Source organism: Pipra filicauda, unplaced genomic scaffold, assembly GCF_003945595.2.
Source record: "Pipra filicauda isolate LSUMZ 115617 unplaced genomic scaffold, ASM394559v2 scaffold96_size2947999_pilon, whole genome shotgun sequence".
NCBI classification, from domain to species: Eukaryota; Metazoa; Chordata; class Aves; order Passeriformes; family Pipridae; genus Pipra; species Pipra filicauda.
The window spans coordinates 2,667,468-2,687,132 of record NW_024105164.1 but is presented as its reverse complement, the minus strand read 5'-3'; the positions used below and the strand labels follow the sequence as shown (position 1 = coordinate 2,687,132).

Genomic DNA, 19,665 nt, shown 5'->3' with positions numbered 1-19,665 from the left:
CCTATGCCCAAGATGGCATAGGGCAGTTCATCTCAGCAAGTAACAGACTCTGGTTCATTCTGGGTAAATAACTGTTCTGTAGAAATGGATTTGACTATACAATGAATAATTAAGCCAGGACAAGATTACCCAAGTATTTACTACATCAGGCCAGTTGTCCAACAGTCTGTGAACTGACTTCCACAAAGATTAGAGGTGTGTGGCTGAGTCCCCCCTTTTATGGGAAGAAATATCTCTGCCAGTCTCTAGTTCAGCAGAATAGTGGAGATCAGCTCAAATGTAAGCATAAAAATGGTCCCAGTAACGTTCCTCATTCTTCCTGTGCTAAGTTAACCTAGTGCCTCAGTGCATGCTGGATGTGGCCCAAGCTGTAAATGAATAATCATATAAAGATGAAGGCAGAAAAGCTGTGTGAAGTCCCAGTCCCAAAACTACTGCCAAAACAGAAGTCACCCTCAGAAAAACAGGCCCTGGTGAAGGGGGCTGGGAGATGGGATTTTCTACAGTCCTGAACAGGCAGAGCACTGTGAGCAGTGAGGAGGGACAGCCACGCTGGTTGCTGACATCTGTAAAGCAGGGGCAGAGGTGGGCAGTGCTCAGAGAAGGAAAGCCTGAGCATGTAGGATGTTTCCCTTGGCTTTAGGTAACGCGCTGGTGCCTTCTGATGTGCTCACTCTATACCCTAGCTGTGATTAAGTGGGATGAATAAATTCTATACAAGGTGTCCAGAATAGCTCCTGGTCCCTTGCCAAGGCCTTATCTCACCCCATCGGAGCCTATCTGCAGCCAACAGTTGCCTGGGCAAATTCCAGTGGGGCAAAATCAGCACACTTTGAATTAACAAAGTGACAAAGGCAGGCTTCTCATAGCCCTCTGGGAGCCAGCATTGGATGGTTTGGAAATAACATAACCAGTTGGCTGCAACCTGGAGTAGCGGAGAAATCATCACATATCGCTTTCTTGACCACATCTCTGTTCCCACTTCATATTTATGTTCCCAGAAAAAACACCAATCAATCCTGTTCAGAAAGGAGAGGTAGCTGGATGACTCTGGAGTATGTGTATTTCAGAAAAAGAGGGAGGGAGAGAAACTGTGATCTGACAATGCAGAACAAGAGAAACTGGCTTACAAGCAGTAATGCTTTTCAGTTATTTGGTTGAGTATTTAAAGAAGAGGAAGGACTGTTCTGTATTGCTTGTGGAACTTTGAGTTTGCTCCTCACTGAGAGTTCATAATGGCAAATAGTATTAAAAAAAATAAACTGCCAGAGAAATTGTCCCACCCTTAGCTTCGACAAAGGTTTGCATTTGACATGAATATAAATTTTTCACAGTTTTGAACTGGGATCCAAGTCGTGAATTCCACAGCTTCAGAGAGGCAATGCTGTCTGCCTGGCTTCCTGGTATGCATGTTCAGAAGGCAAATACTTAGGACTCCTTCATAGCTCTAATAAGCCCTGGCAACTCTGACAAGGGAAGGAAGAAGTTCTCAGCTCCATCTTTATGGTCCAGAGTCAAACTGCCACTGAAATCAAGACTCACTCTTGAGGAGAGGGAAGACAGAGCGGGCTATTTCCCTGTCAGCACAGCCAGTTCTCCTTCCCTCTGGCAGTCAGCAATAGGACTGATTGCCCCAGTCTGCCCTGCACCTACTCCAGACATCCTTCCAGATAACTTACAGACTTGAAGTCGCTATACAAATGCCACTATGGATTGGACTGGCTGGCATGATTGCATGTGGTCATCAGAATCCTGGTAGCTAACTTGTGAAGCAGTCCCACAGTGAGCAGGCCAAACATCATGGCGGTCTGCTATCACAGGATACTAGAGCCCTACCCCCAAAAAACACTCGGGCCTTTTAATCTGAAGTATTGCCTATTTACTCCCATGTAGAGGTCAGGGCAAACAAACAGCACTGACTTCTTTGTTTGGAGCCCACTCTGATCTAAAGTAGTTTGGGGGTGCCAGGATCTGCAGAGCTGACACAGCTCCATGGTGCAGTCCCAGCTGCAGGAGCAGCTGGAGTGCAGTGTGGTAGCTGAGGCACCTGTGGTAGCTTGCTGATAAGTGGCAGACTGAGAGGCACGTCCCACTGTCCTGGGGAATGCTTGCTACACAGGTATTTGTATCCCCAGGAGAAATGCCTGGGGAGCTGATTAAGCTGACTGGTAGAATTTTATGCTCTTAGGGCATTCTGATATCCAAGTGTTTAACACCTGATTTCCACAGAGTTGTGAAGCAGAAAATCAGGATGAGAGCACGTAGCTGATGTCAGAGATGAGTCTGCCCTTGGAGTCTACACTTCAAGTGGCTGTACCACCTGAAAGACACTTGAAATACCATTTTGATCCATAGCTCTCTCTCACATGTCAGGGTTTCCTTCTCGCTTAGCCCCACAAACCAGACCTCTCTCACCACTTTTCCTTCTCCCTACAGGATGGTTGGTGGGGACCAGACCGGCCCACGGTCCCAGCATTCCCCTTCTCCAGGGCAGCGAGTGCTCTCCTCCCCATCCCTGCTCAGCCCCCCAGCACAGTCACTCAGCTCTGAACCAGCAGGAGCCCCGGCCACCACACAGCCCTCTCAGCCACGGAGGTCACAGAGGCACCTGGAGAGCCTCACCTCCCCCCCGGACAGTGAGGCCTACTATGGGGAGACGGACAGCGATGCCGACAACGTGGCCCAGGAGAAGCACCGCCGGGCTCGCAAGAAGAGCCCGCGCTCCCCACCTGACAGCACCGCCAGCAAGGCGGATGAACCTCCGGATGAGGTGTCCCTGTCTGAACAGAGCGGCTACGAGAGCATGCCAGAGGCTGTGGTGCAGGGGGGAGCAGAGGTGCCCAGCTCCAGTGGGGTGGCCAAGAGGGAGATTGTCTGCCTGCCTGGCAGCCGCACAGACACTCCATTCTCAGACAGCGAGGGACAGCTGCGGCCACCATCAACAGAGGGACGGGAGCCTTCTCCAGAGGCAATGCTCCTGCCCCATGCCACCAAGGCTATCCGAGCGGAACGCCATCTCATCCCTATGGTGGGGCCAGTGGAACATCCGATTGATGAAGACCTAACCACCACATATACAGAGAAAGCCAAGCAGGCCAGTAAGTCCTCTGTACCCTGCCACTCACTCATGCCCTTTTCTTATGCTGGATCTCCTTCCAAAAGCCTCATTCCTGCAAATATCAAGTGGGTTAGCTCCTCTAGCTTGCAAAGAAGCAGAGTCAAATCAGACCTGCAGAGACTGGGGCTTCCTATTGCAGTTGGGTCTACCTCACCCAAGAGGTCCCAATGAACAGATAAGAGAAAGAGTCTGGGTCTGGGATCTGGGAGTCACTCATAGAAGCTGCAGCCATGCAACCAGCTGTGGCTCTAGCACCCTGTTCAGCTCAGTTCTACATGGGTACAGAGCCATGGAGTATTACACATGACTAAGGACTGATGAGATAATTTTCAGTCAGCATAGCCCTAAAAGAGTCTTGTCAGTAAGTCATTCACTTCTCTCACCCTGTCAGGGAGCTCAGGGAGGGACTTGTCTCCGTCGACTTTTGGAGGATGTTTTCTCTGCAGGCACTCACTCCAGCAAGGGTATCCATGTCTGGCAGCAGCTGGTGAACTCTGCTAGAACTGGGTATTGGCAGAGAAGGGTTGCCAGCAAGGATAGGCAGGAGCTGCTAAATCAGCTCTTGAGACAGTTCCTTGTAGTGCAATCCCTGATAGTCAAGACCTTTCCATGCGGAATAAAGTACTGAAAAATGTAGTGTAGTATATGGGTGACAAACCTGAAGTGACCTTAATTGTGAATATCTTTCCTGGTTTCTGCTACACATGGAGTATTTCAATGCCAAACATGAAGGTAGAACAAGACATTACCAGATTTCAGTTGTGATCTATCCAATATTAAAAACAAGGTGATCAAAAACTTATTTTCATATGAGTACCTCAGTGTGTAGTATGATTGACTAATTTACACTTCTCTGAGCCTAGAAAAAAAAGCAAGTTTTAAAAAAGTGGTTCAGCTGGGGGACAGAATAGAAAACAGAGACACAAAAATTGCTAGACTCAATCAGAAATAAAGCACATGGATTCTAACTTCTGATTCTCTGCTTCAAATGCTAGACATTTTTACCCAGACCCAAGCAATTATAAAGCCTCTATTTTATCTTTTCCTTGGGCTAAACATTCCTTTATCTGTTCTGCCTAAGGGATCCTATAGGGGTAACTTTCAAACCTAGGTGCTTCCATCAGGCAGGGCGCTGTCTTCCTGCTCTTCCCAGCACTGAGAGGACAGACTCAGTTGGGTCCCTTATGTCTGGCCCTGCTAGGCAGTGTAATCGACCTGGTGCCTTGTAGTATTTCTTCCTAGTCTCTATCACTCATTTTCCTTAGGACAAGAAAGAAAGTAGCAATTTCAGCCTCCCTGAAGATGAAGTTATTTTTTCCCTCTTTGAATAATGTACAGGCATGAGGTGAATGTTGAGAAAGGCATGTTCAGCTGCTCCCTGCCACCTGATAGTCCTAACAGTGGATGAGCAACTGCTTTACATCAAGACTTATTTTCACAGACTACATGAGTACAGAAGGATCTCAGGAAAGCCATGTATTTAATTCAGAGCATTTCTGATGGCAGAATAATATCCCATGGCAGGAGGTGATGCAATAATATTTCCAGCTAGAGCTAGGGTTCCCAGAAGCACTGCAGACTGAGATAATATTTTATTCTCCTATTACTCCCCCACTGCTCACCCCCTTTCTGGTTTATGTTTGGCCATGGGTGTCCTTATGTAAGAGTTACTCTGCCATGGATGGCAATTGACACAGCCAACTTGGTCTTTTCCTGGGTTAGGGATCTTGGCAGTATATGAGAAGGCACAGCTCTACATCCTGATCATGGTGGAGCACAGCAGCCATTAAAACAAAAGTCAGGTTCAGGAGCCAGTAACTCTGTGAAGGAAGGAAGCAAGGAAGAAATATCGAAGGTGTTCATTAGATGGTGAACAGAGCTAAGGAACACCTGTACCTGGAATAAACCCAGGCATAAACACAAGAGGTTGTGGGACTGCTGACCTGCACTGGCTCCATGGGGAGCCTGCTTGCAGAGAAGCTACTCATTGGCATGGGAGGCACATGATAGAGCTCACTTATTTATACTAGGCAAGGAATTGATTCCATGAGCAGAACACAGTGTGGTGGCAAGTACCAACAGCCCAAAATCAGGATTTGGCGGTGGGTGGGGTGGAGCAAAATCAGCACAGGAAAGAGGGGGCAGCAGCTCCTGGTGCCACTGTATAATGCCCTGCATGTCATCAACTGCTGAACTGTGCTTTTTCATCCCCAGCAAAGACACAGTGTCTTGGAGGTCCTTAGAGAGCCAACACCCTTGCAGTGAAGTTTGGGCCTCTCTCTTTCCAAAGTTCATGCTGTATTTGCACATTGGTACTGGTTCATTTTTTCCAACCTGTGGGATAAGCGTGTAAGTCACCCGAGCCCTCCACAGGACACATGACTTAGATATGCCTGCTCAAAAACCACTCAGAGCATTGCTGGTGCAAACCACTGGGGCACTGTGGGAAGCCACACACCACCCAAATGTGGGGGAACTTGTTGTACAAGTAAAAGGACTTCAGTCTTCATCACTACCCAGTGTCTACCATGCACTCTGGTGTTCTGCTCAGTGGGGTAAGAGAATGGCCAGCAAACAGGGACTCTTTGCTTTATTTTAAATGAACTACAGAACAGTCATATTTGTGAATAGCCAATATTTTGCCTAATCTGTAGAAACAAAAGTACAAATTTGTTTACTTCCCACTAAAACTGTAACTTTCTCTCTTTAAAGAGGTGATTAATCCCTGGGGAAACTGGGGATCTTTAGGGCTCAGTTTGTCATCACTGTACAAACTACGTCCCTTCCTGAAATTATTTATGTGCCACTTGGACAGTGCAGAAGAAAAGGAAGAGATAACAAGATAGAAAATACTAATTAAAAATCTGAATCAGTTTCAAAAGGTTAGCAGAAAGTGGGAGCTCATGGCAGGGAGAATCAGACTACAATTGTCACAAGTAGTTGCTAGTGAGGTTCTTTGTTTCCCCATAGCTCCTGCAGTGCCCTTCTCTTCTCACCCCACCCTCAGAGGCTCAGGATCCATCTGTAGCCAGGGTTGCTTCTTCTCAGCCACCTGTGCTCTCTAAGGTGCACTGTATTTTCACCCCCATCCTAAATCATCTCACAGGACAAAGGGCTCAGCCTTTCTCACCACTGAAAATACCAATTGCTAGTAGAAGACAGGCATACCAAGACAGCAGTGTATTCCTAACTTGCTATCACACTGTGTCAGTGCAAGAAGTGCTTCAAAATATCTCAATTTAAACTTATCCTCTGGACTATTTTTAGTTCCTAGGACTCAAGAGCCTCTCCATGTATGGTAGGGGAAGGGAGGGAAAAATGGGTGGGGAAATTTCCTCCTCTGCTTTATATGGGCCTGGTTGCCTGTGCAGAGTCATCAAAGATACTACATTCCATATCAGAAAAGGAAATCCTTCTTGTTTAAAGCGGATGTACAGCAGCATCACTTGAAAAGATAGGGTGCTTATAAATAAGTGGCCTATTCATCAGAGGGTCATATAGATTACCTCTTCTAAGAGTGACTGCAGTCACATTTCTCTGCAGAGAGGGTGAGTGCAGCAAGCCATCTCTCCACCTATTACAATCCGTATAGGCCACAGGAGACATGAACAAGATGAAGTACCTGAATGGCAGTTTGAACTTACTGTACCACATTTTCTACTTGGCTTTCAGCTTTGACAGTTGTGACTCTAATGATCACATTTATGTGGTTGTTAGACTAACTTCCTGGTTTTGTCATTCACTGCAGCCTAGGAGACCAAAAGATTCAGGATAGTAGTCAACTGACCTGATCCTACCTGCTTTAAAGCAAAATAGAAAAGCATTCTGCTCAGACCAGGAGATTAAAATTAATTGCCTGAACTATTGATCTTACAGGAAGTCTGTTCCTAGCAGTATGAAGCAATGCTGAATCACCCTTGGCCCTTGCTACTCAGTGAGCAGCCAGCCACTAGGGAAACAAGGACAACAGCTTCCATGGTTGAACAACAGATGGAGAGTCTGATCTCACTTCAGCACACATTAAACTGGGAATTGCATCTACTTGGGAAATCAGTTTACATACAGTGCTGCAGCCTAGTTGTAGGTGTTTGCTTAAGAATACCCCACTTAATAAATAACATTCAACTTTGAATTCTCTGCCACTTGGAAGGCATTTATTAAAGAAGACCACAGTGAGATAAACTCTGGGCATCTAGAGCCCTCTTTCTCTGCTTTTAGGCTTGAGTATGACATTTGAGCTTATGCCTTCAGTTTATGTTCCTCTATCAAAAGCACAGAGGTGATATTGTCAGGCTGATGTATCAATGGTTTGGGCAGAAGACAGAGACTATAAACTAGTGTTGCACGTCTTGGCTAGTCTAGTTGAACTTTTCCTTCTTTCTTGAACCATCTCAAAATTTGTCACAAGTAACTGGCCCTCTTCCTTGGGTGTTCTTACTGGAGACCTCCAGCATCGTTCCATCGGGCATCACTCTTGTCCAGTGAGGATGGTGTGGGTTGTAGCACTGGAAGTGAGGCAGATAGAGCTCTGCTCTGCTCCACCTTTGTACCTCACTGCTATCCTGCTGCCCCAGAGCCGTACAGAGACATGGATTTAGCTGAAAATATATTAACTCAAAATAAATTTAGCTGTATATAATATTCTCTGGGAGGTGAAAGATCTTTAGTATTTGAAGATGTATAGAGGAAAATTATATGATCCCCAAGATGAAAAGGTATATAGTCTCTTTTGTCCTAGTATTTCCACCTTATGTCATTTGGGGCATCTTTTTAAAACTATCAGTTACTCAGACATTATTATTGTCAGCACAGGGACTCTGCCTCTGGGTCACAGTTCCTCAGACATGATAGGGGATCATTCATCCTCCTGCTGCTGGTGAAAAGTGTCAGCAGTTCTCTTCCAAGCTCACACTTCCATGGCCCTTGCAGAGCCCCAGCTAGTGATTTTTCACACTGTGCTGCCACATACATTCAGTTAACATAGCCTGTCCTTGCACGTGCACTTCTGGTCTGACTTAGGATGTGAAAGGTTGATGGGGAACAATGGGATTAACCTAAATTTTACCAATAATACAGATCTCAAAGGTGATTAGAGCAATAATCACACTGAAACAACTATATCTATATAACCCCTGTCTTAGCTAAGCTGATAGTTTTAGCTTCCAGGGTTTTGAGTGCTGAGTTGAAAGAAATCGCAATGTAAACAGGCAACGGGAATCCCTCTCCCTGTCCAGTTGTTTCCATCAATTCTGAAAGTGATATGGGACTTCCTGACGGGGCTGGGACAAGTCTGCTCAGGGACAACACTGAAATGAGACAAAGTGATAGTGATGGATGAGGGAGAGGCATAAAAGGGTCAGGCATAAAGAGACTTTGACAAGGGGTAATTAAACAACAGTCATTAATCAAAAGAAGCAAGAGAAAATTATAGCTAGAGAGGAGAAAACTGTCAACCTGGCAAATAATCATTCTCCAGTTTCACTTAAATCCATCGTAGGAAGGGAGATCAGTTTGTTGTGAAATGTGTAAAGCTTCACTGTCATCAGTGCATCTACCACTTACGTTAACCAAGAATCTACCTCTTTGAAAGAAACAGGAGCAGAAACGAGGGCAAGTAGATTTAACATATCTTGATACACAGACTATACTGAAAGGACAAGGCTGAATCATATTCTCTATAGAGGTGAAATGTAAGGAATTAATAAAAATTGTATCAGAATGGTCCTCAGTCCTTGATAAATACCCTGGAATAATGGGAAGGGTTTCAGGGAAAGAGAGCAAGAATATACCCTTCTAATAACATTGAGGATAAGAAAAAATTAATAATAAATATTTAGCTTCAATTAGGTGAATGAAGTAGTTCTTTTGAGCATACTTTGTGGAAAAATCAACATGGACTAATAGAACATAGAAAGAGAGAGAGTCTTTGACCTGCTCAGTAAGATAAGAATTCATGGCTAAAGAAATACGGTGGACACAGTACATGTTGGCATCTCTAAGATACCTGATATGGTTCCACATGACTTTTCCAGCGAGAGAAATATGGATGAGATAGGACTACTGTAAGGTGACTGCACAATTGGCTAAGAATAGAACAGAAAACATACCTATTAATGGTTCATGATGTCATATTAGCTAACTGGCTAAGTTGGTAGTAGTGTTTCACTGGGCTTCTGAATCTAACAGGACTACCTCTATATTTTCACCCATGTAGCTTTAAACACTAACATGCCAATCAAAGGTCCTCTCCACCTCAATGTTATATGACTGGCAAGGAGACGGATGATTAAAAATCCCAACCCTCCTCTCTTCTGTCAGTGGATCTTGTCCTCTGGCTGCATCTAGACGGAACGAGCAGTATGTGCTGTGGGGCACACCACAGCCCCGAAACTGCCACTGTTCACAACGGGAAACTAGCTGAGACACCTTGCAGCTTTCCTCTGGTCTTCCTTCCCACAGAAACCCAGGTGTGTGGGGGACACAGGGGAGGGAGGTGGGTTACCTGGACTTAGGAGCTCAAAAGTGTTCCCAGGTAAACCACTATTGTCTTCCTATTTGCTTTTTCAGCTGCCAGTGCCTGGTGGTGAAGCATTGTAAATGTGTTTTGTTTCTCTTGACTGTTGTATTTAGCAAGCAGTAACAAGAAATATCAATAATACCATTTTCAATGGATGGCCTGGGGATTCAGTGGAGTTTGCTGTGTATTCATCACCAGATGACATAACACATGGAGGGTATATGGTTGTCGTGTGAAAAGCTAGATTTTTAAATGTAGTTGGAACTTGAATAGCTGCAGAAAAGGACTAAAATCAATTGGATAACAAGAATATATGGCAAGTGCTACAGGATTAAACAAGTCCACATACCCAGATGGTGAACATGTACTTGTCTGTATTACCACACAGTAGATTCTAGAAACATGAAAGACAAAGAGACAATGAATCAGTATCCTGCTGTCAGACATAGCAGAATTAGCAGATCCTAGTGTCCTTTTAATTAATGTTTTGTATTTGAGATCTCATTCTCTCATGTCTAGTAAATGCAAATCTGTCTGATGTCTCTCACATTCAAAATGAGAATGCATAATCTCTTTGTTGTGTGTGTTCTTCAGTTTTTGATGCCTGATTAAGACTGCACTCAGGCTTCTCGCTTCCTATGGTGGGGTCTATCAGCTTTGTCAAGCCACTTATTCCCACATAAACTTTTACAAACACTGTACCAACATTGTACCTTTGTGACTTCAGACTTAAAATTAGCATGGGCTCAAAAGCTATTAGCATGAAATGGGTAATATCAAAAGACACACAGAATGATTGCATAAACCTTCCTTAGGAAATTGGGCTAAAACGGCAAAAGACTAGTGCATTCAACAGGTGCTGTCCTGGTAAAAGAAAGCTGTTCTTTGGCAGAACTTTGGCAGTGTTGTTGCAAAAGACTATGTAGAGAATATCCAGGGCCTGAGTGTGAGCGCTCAGCACAGAAAAACTGGCCATGTGTGCTGCCTCCTGCACTGAGGACACTTTTACATTGAGCTCAGGAAGAAAGGCAAACTCTCTCTCAACTGAGGGAGATTTTTTGAGTGAACAAGCTATTCAAGCAGGATATCATGAGACTAATGTATTGCAGCCATGCACAGTGATGTCTCCACATCCTCTCTGCCTCGCAGAGCTCTTCAAGATCAGCATGGCTAAGAATGGTCAAAAATCTACAAAATGACTGGGTATGTTTTTTTTCTTCCATGGGCTGTCAACTCATCTGCAGAAAAGGTGATTCCTGTTTTTCAAAAACCGGGACATTGCAGTGGGGTAGTGTCTCACTGGGACACTTAAAATCTCTAGCCATTTAAGAATAAATACTGGTTTGACAAGTATTTAACTATTTAACCTCAGACCTCAGATACGTACTTAAGTGTTGCAGACTTGAGTAGGACTGAAGCATTTGCCTGTAGCATCCTAAACTGGAGCTGAAGCCATATCTATGTTTTATATTATGCACAGGTTATGTGATGGAAGCGTGCAAATATCCAAGAATGAGAGACATGTTTCCTATCCTGAGAGTTTTACCACTTCTTTCAAGTAAAAGAATATATACTCCTCTGCTTAACTGTTTGCAGTTTAAATAGTGATCAAAGCTTGAAAGGTTGAAGCTTTCAACAGGGGAATATTTAGAAGGTCAATATAACCCATCCAAATCTTATTTTGAAAGGACTCCAGGTATGAAAAGTATGAGATGTCTATAGCCTCTGATGACTTACTGAGATATTTGCAACATTAGCCATGGAAAAATGACCTTGTCTAACATAAATAGCTCAAAGAACAAAATTCTAGGTGATCCCATGTGAAAAAAATAGCAGACAAGCAGCATTTCATCACAAGGAACAGGCTCTTTATGTCTGAAATTACCAAAGTGCTTATTTTCTATGGTAATGTTTTTCTAGAATTTGATTTTTGGTAAAAAAATTTACCATTTTTTGTTTCCTAGAGAACATGAACAGTATCTGACATCACATAAGCCTGCTTGTTCAGTAGTTTTCCTGAGCACATATTAAAGTGCTTTCTTTTAATAAGGCCTTATCTTGAAAAGACTTATACTTTTTACACTTCACTGTAATTAGTAACAAAATTCATTTCACTTCAGTGAAATTTTGTTAAATTAAGTTCATAGAAAAATCTTCATAGGCTTTGCTTAATAGAAATTTTTCCTTTTTTGTGGATTTTTCCAACAGAATTCAGTGGGGACATGAAATTAGTGATTTAAATGCTGACAAAAAAATTCAATAGAAATTATCCACCACACCAACAGAATTTATGAGAGTTTTGTAACTCTTCCTTCTACTCTTCTATCTATTCCATTTGAATATTCTTAATAGATACGAAGCTGTATTCCCATTCCAATTGCATGTATCAGATATTACAAGGTTTCCCCAAAGAGGATGTTTCCCTACATGTATATTCATCAAAGAAGAGACTGAACCACTTTCATTGCTCTTGCTGTAAGAGCCTCTGTATGAGCCATGACAGTCTCCCTATAACAACGTTGCCTGTGGGAGTTGTCTCCTTGGCCTGCAGCGATGGCCACTGGATTTCAGGAGGCATGGTCAGACCTCCATTTTTCTAGACTCACAAACACTGGAGGTCTGCTCAAGTCCTAGGCTACAGAGTTGCTAAGGCTGGTGCTGCTGGGAGGGAGAATCACAGCACCTTTGGCCATGGCTCTGGGGTTCTCTCACTGGGGCTATTGCTGGAGTATAGGAACAGGCAGTAAGGCAAAGTGTGAGGAGGTGCTGAGCAGGCCATGACTGCAGAGATTTGCAGACTCCCTTTACCATCTGTTCCCTTCCTCCCTGTCCACCACAGTCCTTACTACCAGCATCTGATCTCTCAACACCTCAGTCTCCAGTGCTGGAGCTTTGAATGGTGATGCCAAAACACCACTTCTTGGCCTCCAAACATTCCGTCACCCTCCCTGCGCACAGCCAGACTCTTCAGTTGTGTAGGTAACAGCCTCTGCTATTTTAATTCAACTAAATGACTTCACTGCAGGCACCCAGGATCCTAATGCTCCTCTGTCAAGTATTCCTCAGTCTTGGTACACAACAGCAATCTGTATCATGGACTGTTTCTCCTCACACATGGAAGAAAACTGACATATACACAAAAAGAAAGATGTTCCTTTCTCTTTTCTCCCTTATGTTTGCCTGGAGCTGTGTGCTCTCAGAGGATTTCAGACAAGGAAAGTTGCTTTCCTTCTGTGTGGGTTTCTTATGCCTGCCCATGCTGGCGTGCACTGTGTTAGTTTCATCTCTTTGAAGGGCTCTTTGGCACAGAAATTCTGTAACAACAGTGTTACAATTGGTAACACTAACTTGAAGTTTGCACCTTTCAAACCTGAAGCTTGCACCAAAGAAGCTGCAAGAATATAGACTATATTTTCTTATTTTAAAATAATAGAGAGGAGTTTCTCCTCACACACAGTACAGGGTGGGGAAAAGAAGGAGGGTGTTTAAGTGCCAGGTGACAATGTCCATCACACTGCTCAGTGATGAAGCTACAAAGACAAAAATAGACAAAGTGACCTCATGGCTTTCAGCAGCAATGCCTATGAGACAAAAGAGAGGCTTTAAAAGGCTTGTGGAACTGATAGGAAAGGGCTTGGACATCTCAGAGTTTTGGTTCTACTCCAGCAGGGAACTGCTTTGCTCCTCTCTCATTGCCTCTCTCTCTGTTTATGGGGAGTTGTGAACTAAACGGGCTTTGTGACATGCCCAGCTCTCCAGGTTTGGACTCTGCCTTCTCAAGCTTGGATCAGCCTTATGCAGGTACAAATGTACTTTTCTGATTTCTCTTTTCTTTTCTTTTCTTTTCTTTTCTTTTCTTTTCTTTTCTTTTCTTTTCTTTTCTTTTCTTTTCTTTTCTTTTCTTTTCTTTTCTTTTCTTTTCTTTTCTCTTCTCTTCTCTTCTCTTCTCTTCTCTTCTCTTCTCTTCTCTTCTCTTCTCTTCTCTTCTCTTCTCTTCTCTTCTTTCTCTTCTCTTCTCTTCTCTTCTCTTCTCTTCTCTTCTCTTCTCTTCTCTTCTCTTCTCTTCTCTTCTCTTCTCTTCTCTTCTCTTCTCTCTCTTTTCTTTTTCTTTTTTCTTCTCTCTTCCTTCTTTCCTTTCCTTTCCTTTTTACTCTACTCTCCTTCCCCTATTCTTTTGCCTATTCTGATTTCACTCTTGCTTTTTACCTTCAGCAAGTCATCTCAGGAAGGTTTCTCTTTCTCTTTTCTCTTAAACTGCTGTGGAAGATTGTAATTTGAATAGCATGATCATTTTTCTGTTAGGAGGATTGGTATAAGTAGTTATGTGCTTTAGCCTTTGATGATGAAGAAAGTATGAAAAAGAGAAGACCGAGGTGAGCAGCAGGTCCCGGAGGGCCTTACTTGCCAGCTGCTTCAGAGCACAGGGCGGTTCAGAACAACTTTCCAGGGAAGTTGTACATGGTTGCTAATGCTAAGCCAGGATCAAGAGCTGGTGGAGTTATAGCCAAGACTGTCTGTTTTATATTTTGTCTGACAGTATTTGCTAGCCCAGACTCGAGAGCTGGTGCTTTCATAGTACTCTGCTGTCAGAAGGGGCTGCGCAGACCCTCCCTTTGGATGCTGTAGCTCCCTTGCTGTTAGTTCCTGATGCCAGAAATCCACCAGCGAGTCATCCAGGGGCCAGAGTTTCCATATTCTGCACTTGACTAAGATTCCGTAGTGCTGCTCTTTCTCCCTGTAAATTTACAAACTAAATACCACAAGGTGAGGTTTCATAGCTTGTAGCAAGGATGCTTGTAGCAACCTCCCTTATCTCCTCCATTGTGAACAACCCCCAGAGACACACGCATGCCGATTTGTAAGTGGAGTGGACAGTCCTTCAGGGACTGCAGCTTGTTTCCATCATGGAGAGCAGGTCTTTGAGAGCAAGTCTATGACTGCCCTGAAGAGCACTAAAACACAAAAACCTGGACACTACTTCAATCTTGGTTCAGCAGGGTGGAGTCACTCTGTCAGGAAGGGTTCGCAGAGAGCCTTCACTTTGCAAATGCAAGTACAAATAGTGAGCCATTTTTTCAGCATTGATTTTGCTGTTTCCAGTTTTCTGGGTGCAAAGGAGAGGAATGGACTGTGCATCCAAATGAGGTGATCTCAAACTACAGAAGTCCTCTTGCTGAAATCCCAAAGCAGCAGCATGTGCTATGGAATGTCTGCAAATTTTGAGTGCTTCCTGGAAGCATGATTGCTCTGCGAATCAACACCTTATTTTCAGCATGGGGTGGGAGAGGGAAGCTCTTGCTGCTGTGCTTACTGATGCAGTGTGGAATGATGACACTTGCCACAGTCGTGCAGCCTAGCCAGGTTTTGGGAGACATTTGCAGCCCTCAGGAAAACTAGTAAACTTCTTAGCTAAGCTCCCTGTCCCCCACTGCAGGTGACTTTGCCACATTAGCAAGTTCCCATTGAATGAACCCTTTGTGATAAAACGGTCAGAAGTGAGATCCTGAGAGGACTGAGCAGCTTCCATCATCTCTTGAGCTAACACCATCCCCCAGCACTGCCTGCAGCTCTCCTCTCCCCTTCCACCCTCTCCCTCTTCTGCAGGGCATAATATTTTACCTCTTTCTTGAGAATGTAGGGCCGGACAAAGTGTTAACACATTTTTTTGACAAATTATTAGACAGTGGATGGTTGTTTCATCTGCACTTTTGTGCTGGGAAAAAGACAACAGGAGTAAGGAAAAGGATGAATTCAAAGAAAACTGAAATTAGTCTATGGTTTAGGTATGTGGGGCTTTTTTCTGTGCAAGGTTAGTGTTGATTTCTGTCACTTCAACACTGACTCAAGACAAGTCCATACTTTCCTTAGGGCAGCTGAGTTTGGTTTTACTACTGAATCTTGTTCACTGCCTGTTTTCCCTGCACACAAAGACAGAGAACCCAACATTCCTCCTTGGGGCTTTACTGACCGCTGGGCTGGCAGAGCAGGTGGAAAATTATTATCCCATACTTTTATGCCAGTGTCCAAAGCGGTGTTGTCTAAGCAAGCCTGTCTAAGTGGATTCCTTCTGGCCTGGCTGATCAGTTGTGTGGGTCTAGGATTCTTGGTCAGGAGCAAATACTTGTCTTCCTTGCTGGGCATGGGGCACAGGGAAGGGACTCCAGCAAGGGTCCCTTGCATGCCTCCAAAGCATGCCTCCTTTGCCTCTTGTGGTGGCAGGGCTGCTACAGAGCAGCGAATAGCCCCTAAACACAAGGCTGCTGCACAACACTGACTGTGCCTGGCATTGCAGGGCTCAGATCAGGAGAAGCCTGGCTGTGCCTGCAGAGCACGTCTCCTGTTGCACACATGCATGGTGCTAACAGTAGCAGCGGCTGCTTCCTGAACTCTCAGGGCCAGAGATATTACTTGTTCCTGGGAGTCCTCTATATGGTAAGAGGGAGGTCTACAGAAAGCAGGGCTCCACCTTCAGGGTTATAAGTAAATGGTAAAAATTCCCAGGCACTGTAAAAATGCCTGGGACTCTTAGCCACCTCCTTCAGAAATAGGAAATCCCAGGGGATTTCCTCCCTCTGGGAGAAGTTCCCTGCCCACAGCTGCATTTACTTGTATTGTGTTTGCAGGGAAAGAGAAAACTGCTCCTGGGTTTCTATTGACAGTTCCTAAAGGCCCTATCATCAGCAAAAGTAGGAAAGAAAAAGAAGGGCAAGGGGTTTCCTCCCATGGGCACTAGAACACCTACTGCCATATCACTGTCCACCTTTGCCCACCCAGCCTTTTGCTGAGCTGAGATTGCCTCTTTCTCTCTCTTTCAGAGCTCCACCGCCACGAGAGCATCCAGGAGAAGAACGTGAAAGAAGCCAAAACCAAGTGCAGAACCATTGCATCCCTGCTGACAGATGCACCCAACCCCCACTCCAAGGGGGTGCTGATGTTTAAGAAGCGCAGGCAGAGGGCTAAGAAGTATACATTGGTAAGCTTTGGGAGTGTCGACGAAGACCGCTCCTACGAGGAGGAAGACGGAGTTTTTCCAACTAGTGAGTCTGAATTTGATGAGGAAGGTTTCTCTGATGCCCGAAGCCTAACTAACCACTCAGACTGGGACAACACTTACCTAGACATCGAGAAGTCCAAGTCTGACACTGAACAGAAGGAAGAGAAGCAAAAAGGTTTGAGCGAAGCCTCAGGTAAAGGAGCACGATTGTTTGAGCAGCAGAGGGAACGGGCTGGGAAGTACACAGTTGAGAAAGCTCCAGTGCAGAAGAGCCCCCAGCTTGACCCAGCTGCCCAGCCAAAGCAGGGCACAGTGAACGGAGATATGCCTGTGCCAGAGGAGAAGGCAGACAGCATGCCCCTCAGCATCCACCTGGAAAGTGTGCAAGTGCCCAGCAAGCAGCCAGCCACCCTCCCTACTGAGATTCAGGCTGCTCCTAGCCCCACTTTCTTCCCACCTCCCCCAAGCACCCCCGACCCTTTCTCTGCAAGCTCGACAAGCATGTTCAACAGGTCTGCACGGCCCTTTACTCCTGGCTTTTCTGACCAACGCCCAGCAACATCCTCTGTCATCTTTAGGCCATCTGCACCCAAAAAACCCAGTGAAAATCTGAGTGGGCAAAGCACAGTGGTTTCCCCTTTCTCATTTCCGGCTCCTGCCAACGCACCAGTGCCAACACACCGTGGTGCAGTCAGCTCCTCCACATCTCTGTATATCCCTGCACCAGGAAGGCCAACATCACCACTGGAGTCACAGCCAAAAGGAGGAAGTTCTCCAGAAACTAAGCCTTCTGCCAACACTGCTCGGACATCCACCACTTCTATCTTTCTGTCAACTCCCTCAAAGCCAGGAGGGGATGTGGCCTCTGCAGCATCCCAGCCACAAGTCCATGGAACAGCCTCTTCTTCTTTGTATATTAGTCCAGCACCATCACAGCACATGAGAAGCAGTTCCCCTGTGCCAAAGCAGCCTTCTCCTGCCATCGCTCCAGCAATGCCACGGCCTCCTTCAGAGCCCTTAACCTCCAGGGAGCAGAGGATTGCTGTGCCAGCTCCCCGCACAGGCATCCTGCAGGAGGCTCGCCGGCGGGGCAACAAGAAACCCATGTTCAGTAAGATTGAGGAGAAGAAGAAGAATTCACCCAATCCTGAGCTCCTGTCTCTGGTGCAGAACCTGGATGAGAAGCCGAAAGGTGACCACCCTGGGGCAGGCTTCGAGTCTGGGCCTGAGGAAGACTTCCTCAGCCTGGGTGCTGAGGCCTGCAACTTCATGCAGTCCTCGGGCCGTAAGTTCAAGACCCCACCTCCAGTGGCTCCTAAGCCAGATACTGGACTGGTAAATGGGGCCCAGGACATGCCTCAGCTTAAAGGCAAGGGGGCAGAGCTTTTTGCCAAACGCCAGAGCCGCATGGACAAGTATGTGGTGGAGACAACACCGAAGCCGGACCCCAAGCCCAGGACCCCCTCTCCTTCCCCTTCTCTCCCCTCATCCTGGAAATATTCACCCAACATCCGGGCTCCCCCTCCAATAGCTTACAACCCAATGCATTCCCCTTTCTATCCCCTGGCAGCCAGCAAATCTCAGGCTAGCAAAGCAGAGAGCAAAGTGAAAAAGGCACCTGGCCAGAAATCAGGGATCAAGGTCATTGATATAATGCGCCACCAGCCCTATCAATTAAAGTCAGCCATGTTCTGTTTTGGGGATCCCCCAAGCCCCAGCACTCAGAATTCTGGTCAGCCAGCCCCGCAGGCTAGCTCATCCTTCATGGCAGCCAAGCAGGTGCCCGTGAAAACAGCCAAGACCCAGGAGATTCGTCGCTTCTCCACTCCGGCTCCCATGCCAGCCTCTAGCAGCCTGGCACCTACCGTGCTTATGCCCCGCTCAGCAACCACGCTGGATGAGCCATTGTGGAGAACAGAAATGGCCTCTTCTGCCCCTGCTACACCGGCACCCTTTAAAATGGAGCTCAGCCAGTCCCCAAAACCATATCAGAGCTCCCCAGAGCCTGGTCAGGTGGGCCAGGGGCCTTCTCCAAATCCAGCCTCTGCCTCTCGGTTTCAGGTGGCCAGGCCCAAATTCTCAGCAGCAAGAACAGGGATGCAGGCCAATGTGTGGAGGCCAAGTTTTGGCCACCACTGAGGCAGGTACTCCTCCCATCCCGTTTGTGGCCCCGCAGAGATAGTGCTTGTTTTGTCTTTCATGTCAGCTCAGTACATTGGGGTGAGTGACACAAAATGAAGAAAAAAACCCAAACCAAATTACTCCCCTTCTGCACCACCCTCTCCCCCAGCCTCCCTTTGGTCTCAGGTGGGAAACTTCACAGAAAGGCTTACTGGCTGTGGCTATAATAGGAGGAAGAATGTGGAGAAAGGGTACATGTGTGGTATACAGAGACTGGGAACTTGTACACAGCAGCAAAACTCACCTCTGGAGGGGGTAATGGCAGGAGTTGTATCACACGAGGACACACAGGAGGCAGTCATTTTCCTTTCCCAAGGGCTTTGGAGTCACCCCTGAATGGAGGGAAACTGGGGGGCAACAGCTTTCCCAGAAGAAAGGGTGAGAGGTGGGATTACAGAACAGAAGTCCTTTCCCGTTAGACTGCTCCTCTCTGAGCCTGTCAGTCTGTACACATGCACCTGTGTGCACACACACATGTACACAGCAACGCTCAGCAGGAAGTGAAAGTAAAAGTGGGGCTTCACCTTAGGCACCTCTCCCAGACTTCCCTCTGGAAGGGCATGGGAAAGAAGGCAAGAGAGCAGAGTGAGCGGTGGTGTTTGCCCATGCACATGTGGCCAGTGTGCCCTGTGCAGGAGAGTGGCCGTGTGTGCCCCATTCCTCCAGTCAGCAGGGCTGGGGGTAAAAGGGAGAGTCATTCCAGCTGATACAAAACATGACTTAGGTCTGGAAGCAGTTTGCCAAAGAGGGCCTTTGAGTGGACTTGGTGGGGCTATCACCAGCTGTGGAAACTGCAAAAGCAAGTATCAATTTCTGAGGATACACAAAATCAAAGCTAAGCTCAGGCAGTGGCTG

The 19,665-nt window shown here is 46.0% G+C and overlaps 1 protein-coding gene across 1 annotated transcript in view; it reads left to right on the top strand.

Annotated features, from left to right (window-relative positions):
• The window catches only part of SYNPO2L (synaptopodin 2 like), a 34,000-nt gene extending 15,028 nt beyond the window's left edge, over positions 1 to 18,972 (top strand). Inside the window, exons 3-4 of the mRNA XM_027719927.2 lie at positions 2,437 to 3,098; positions 16,451 to 18,972. Of these exons, the coding sequence (XP_027575728.1) occupies positions 2,437 to 3,098; positions 16,451 to 18,768 (2,980 nt within the window). The 3' untranslated portion in view covers positions 18,769 to 18,972. The remainder of the gene's footprint in view (positions 1 to 2,436; positions 3,099 to 16,450) is intronic.
• Positions 18,973 to 19,665: the final 693 nt, after the last annotated feature.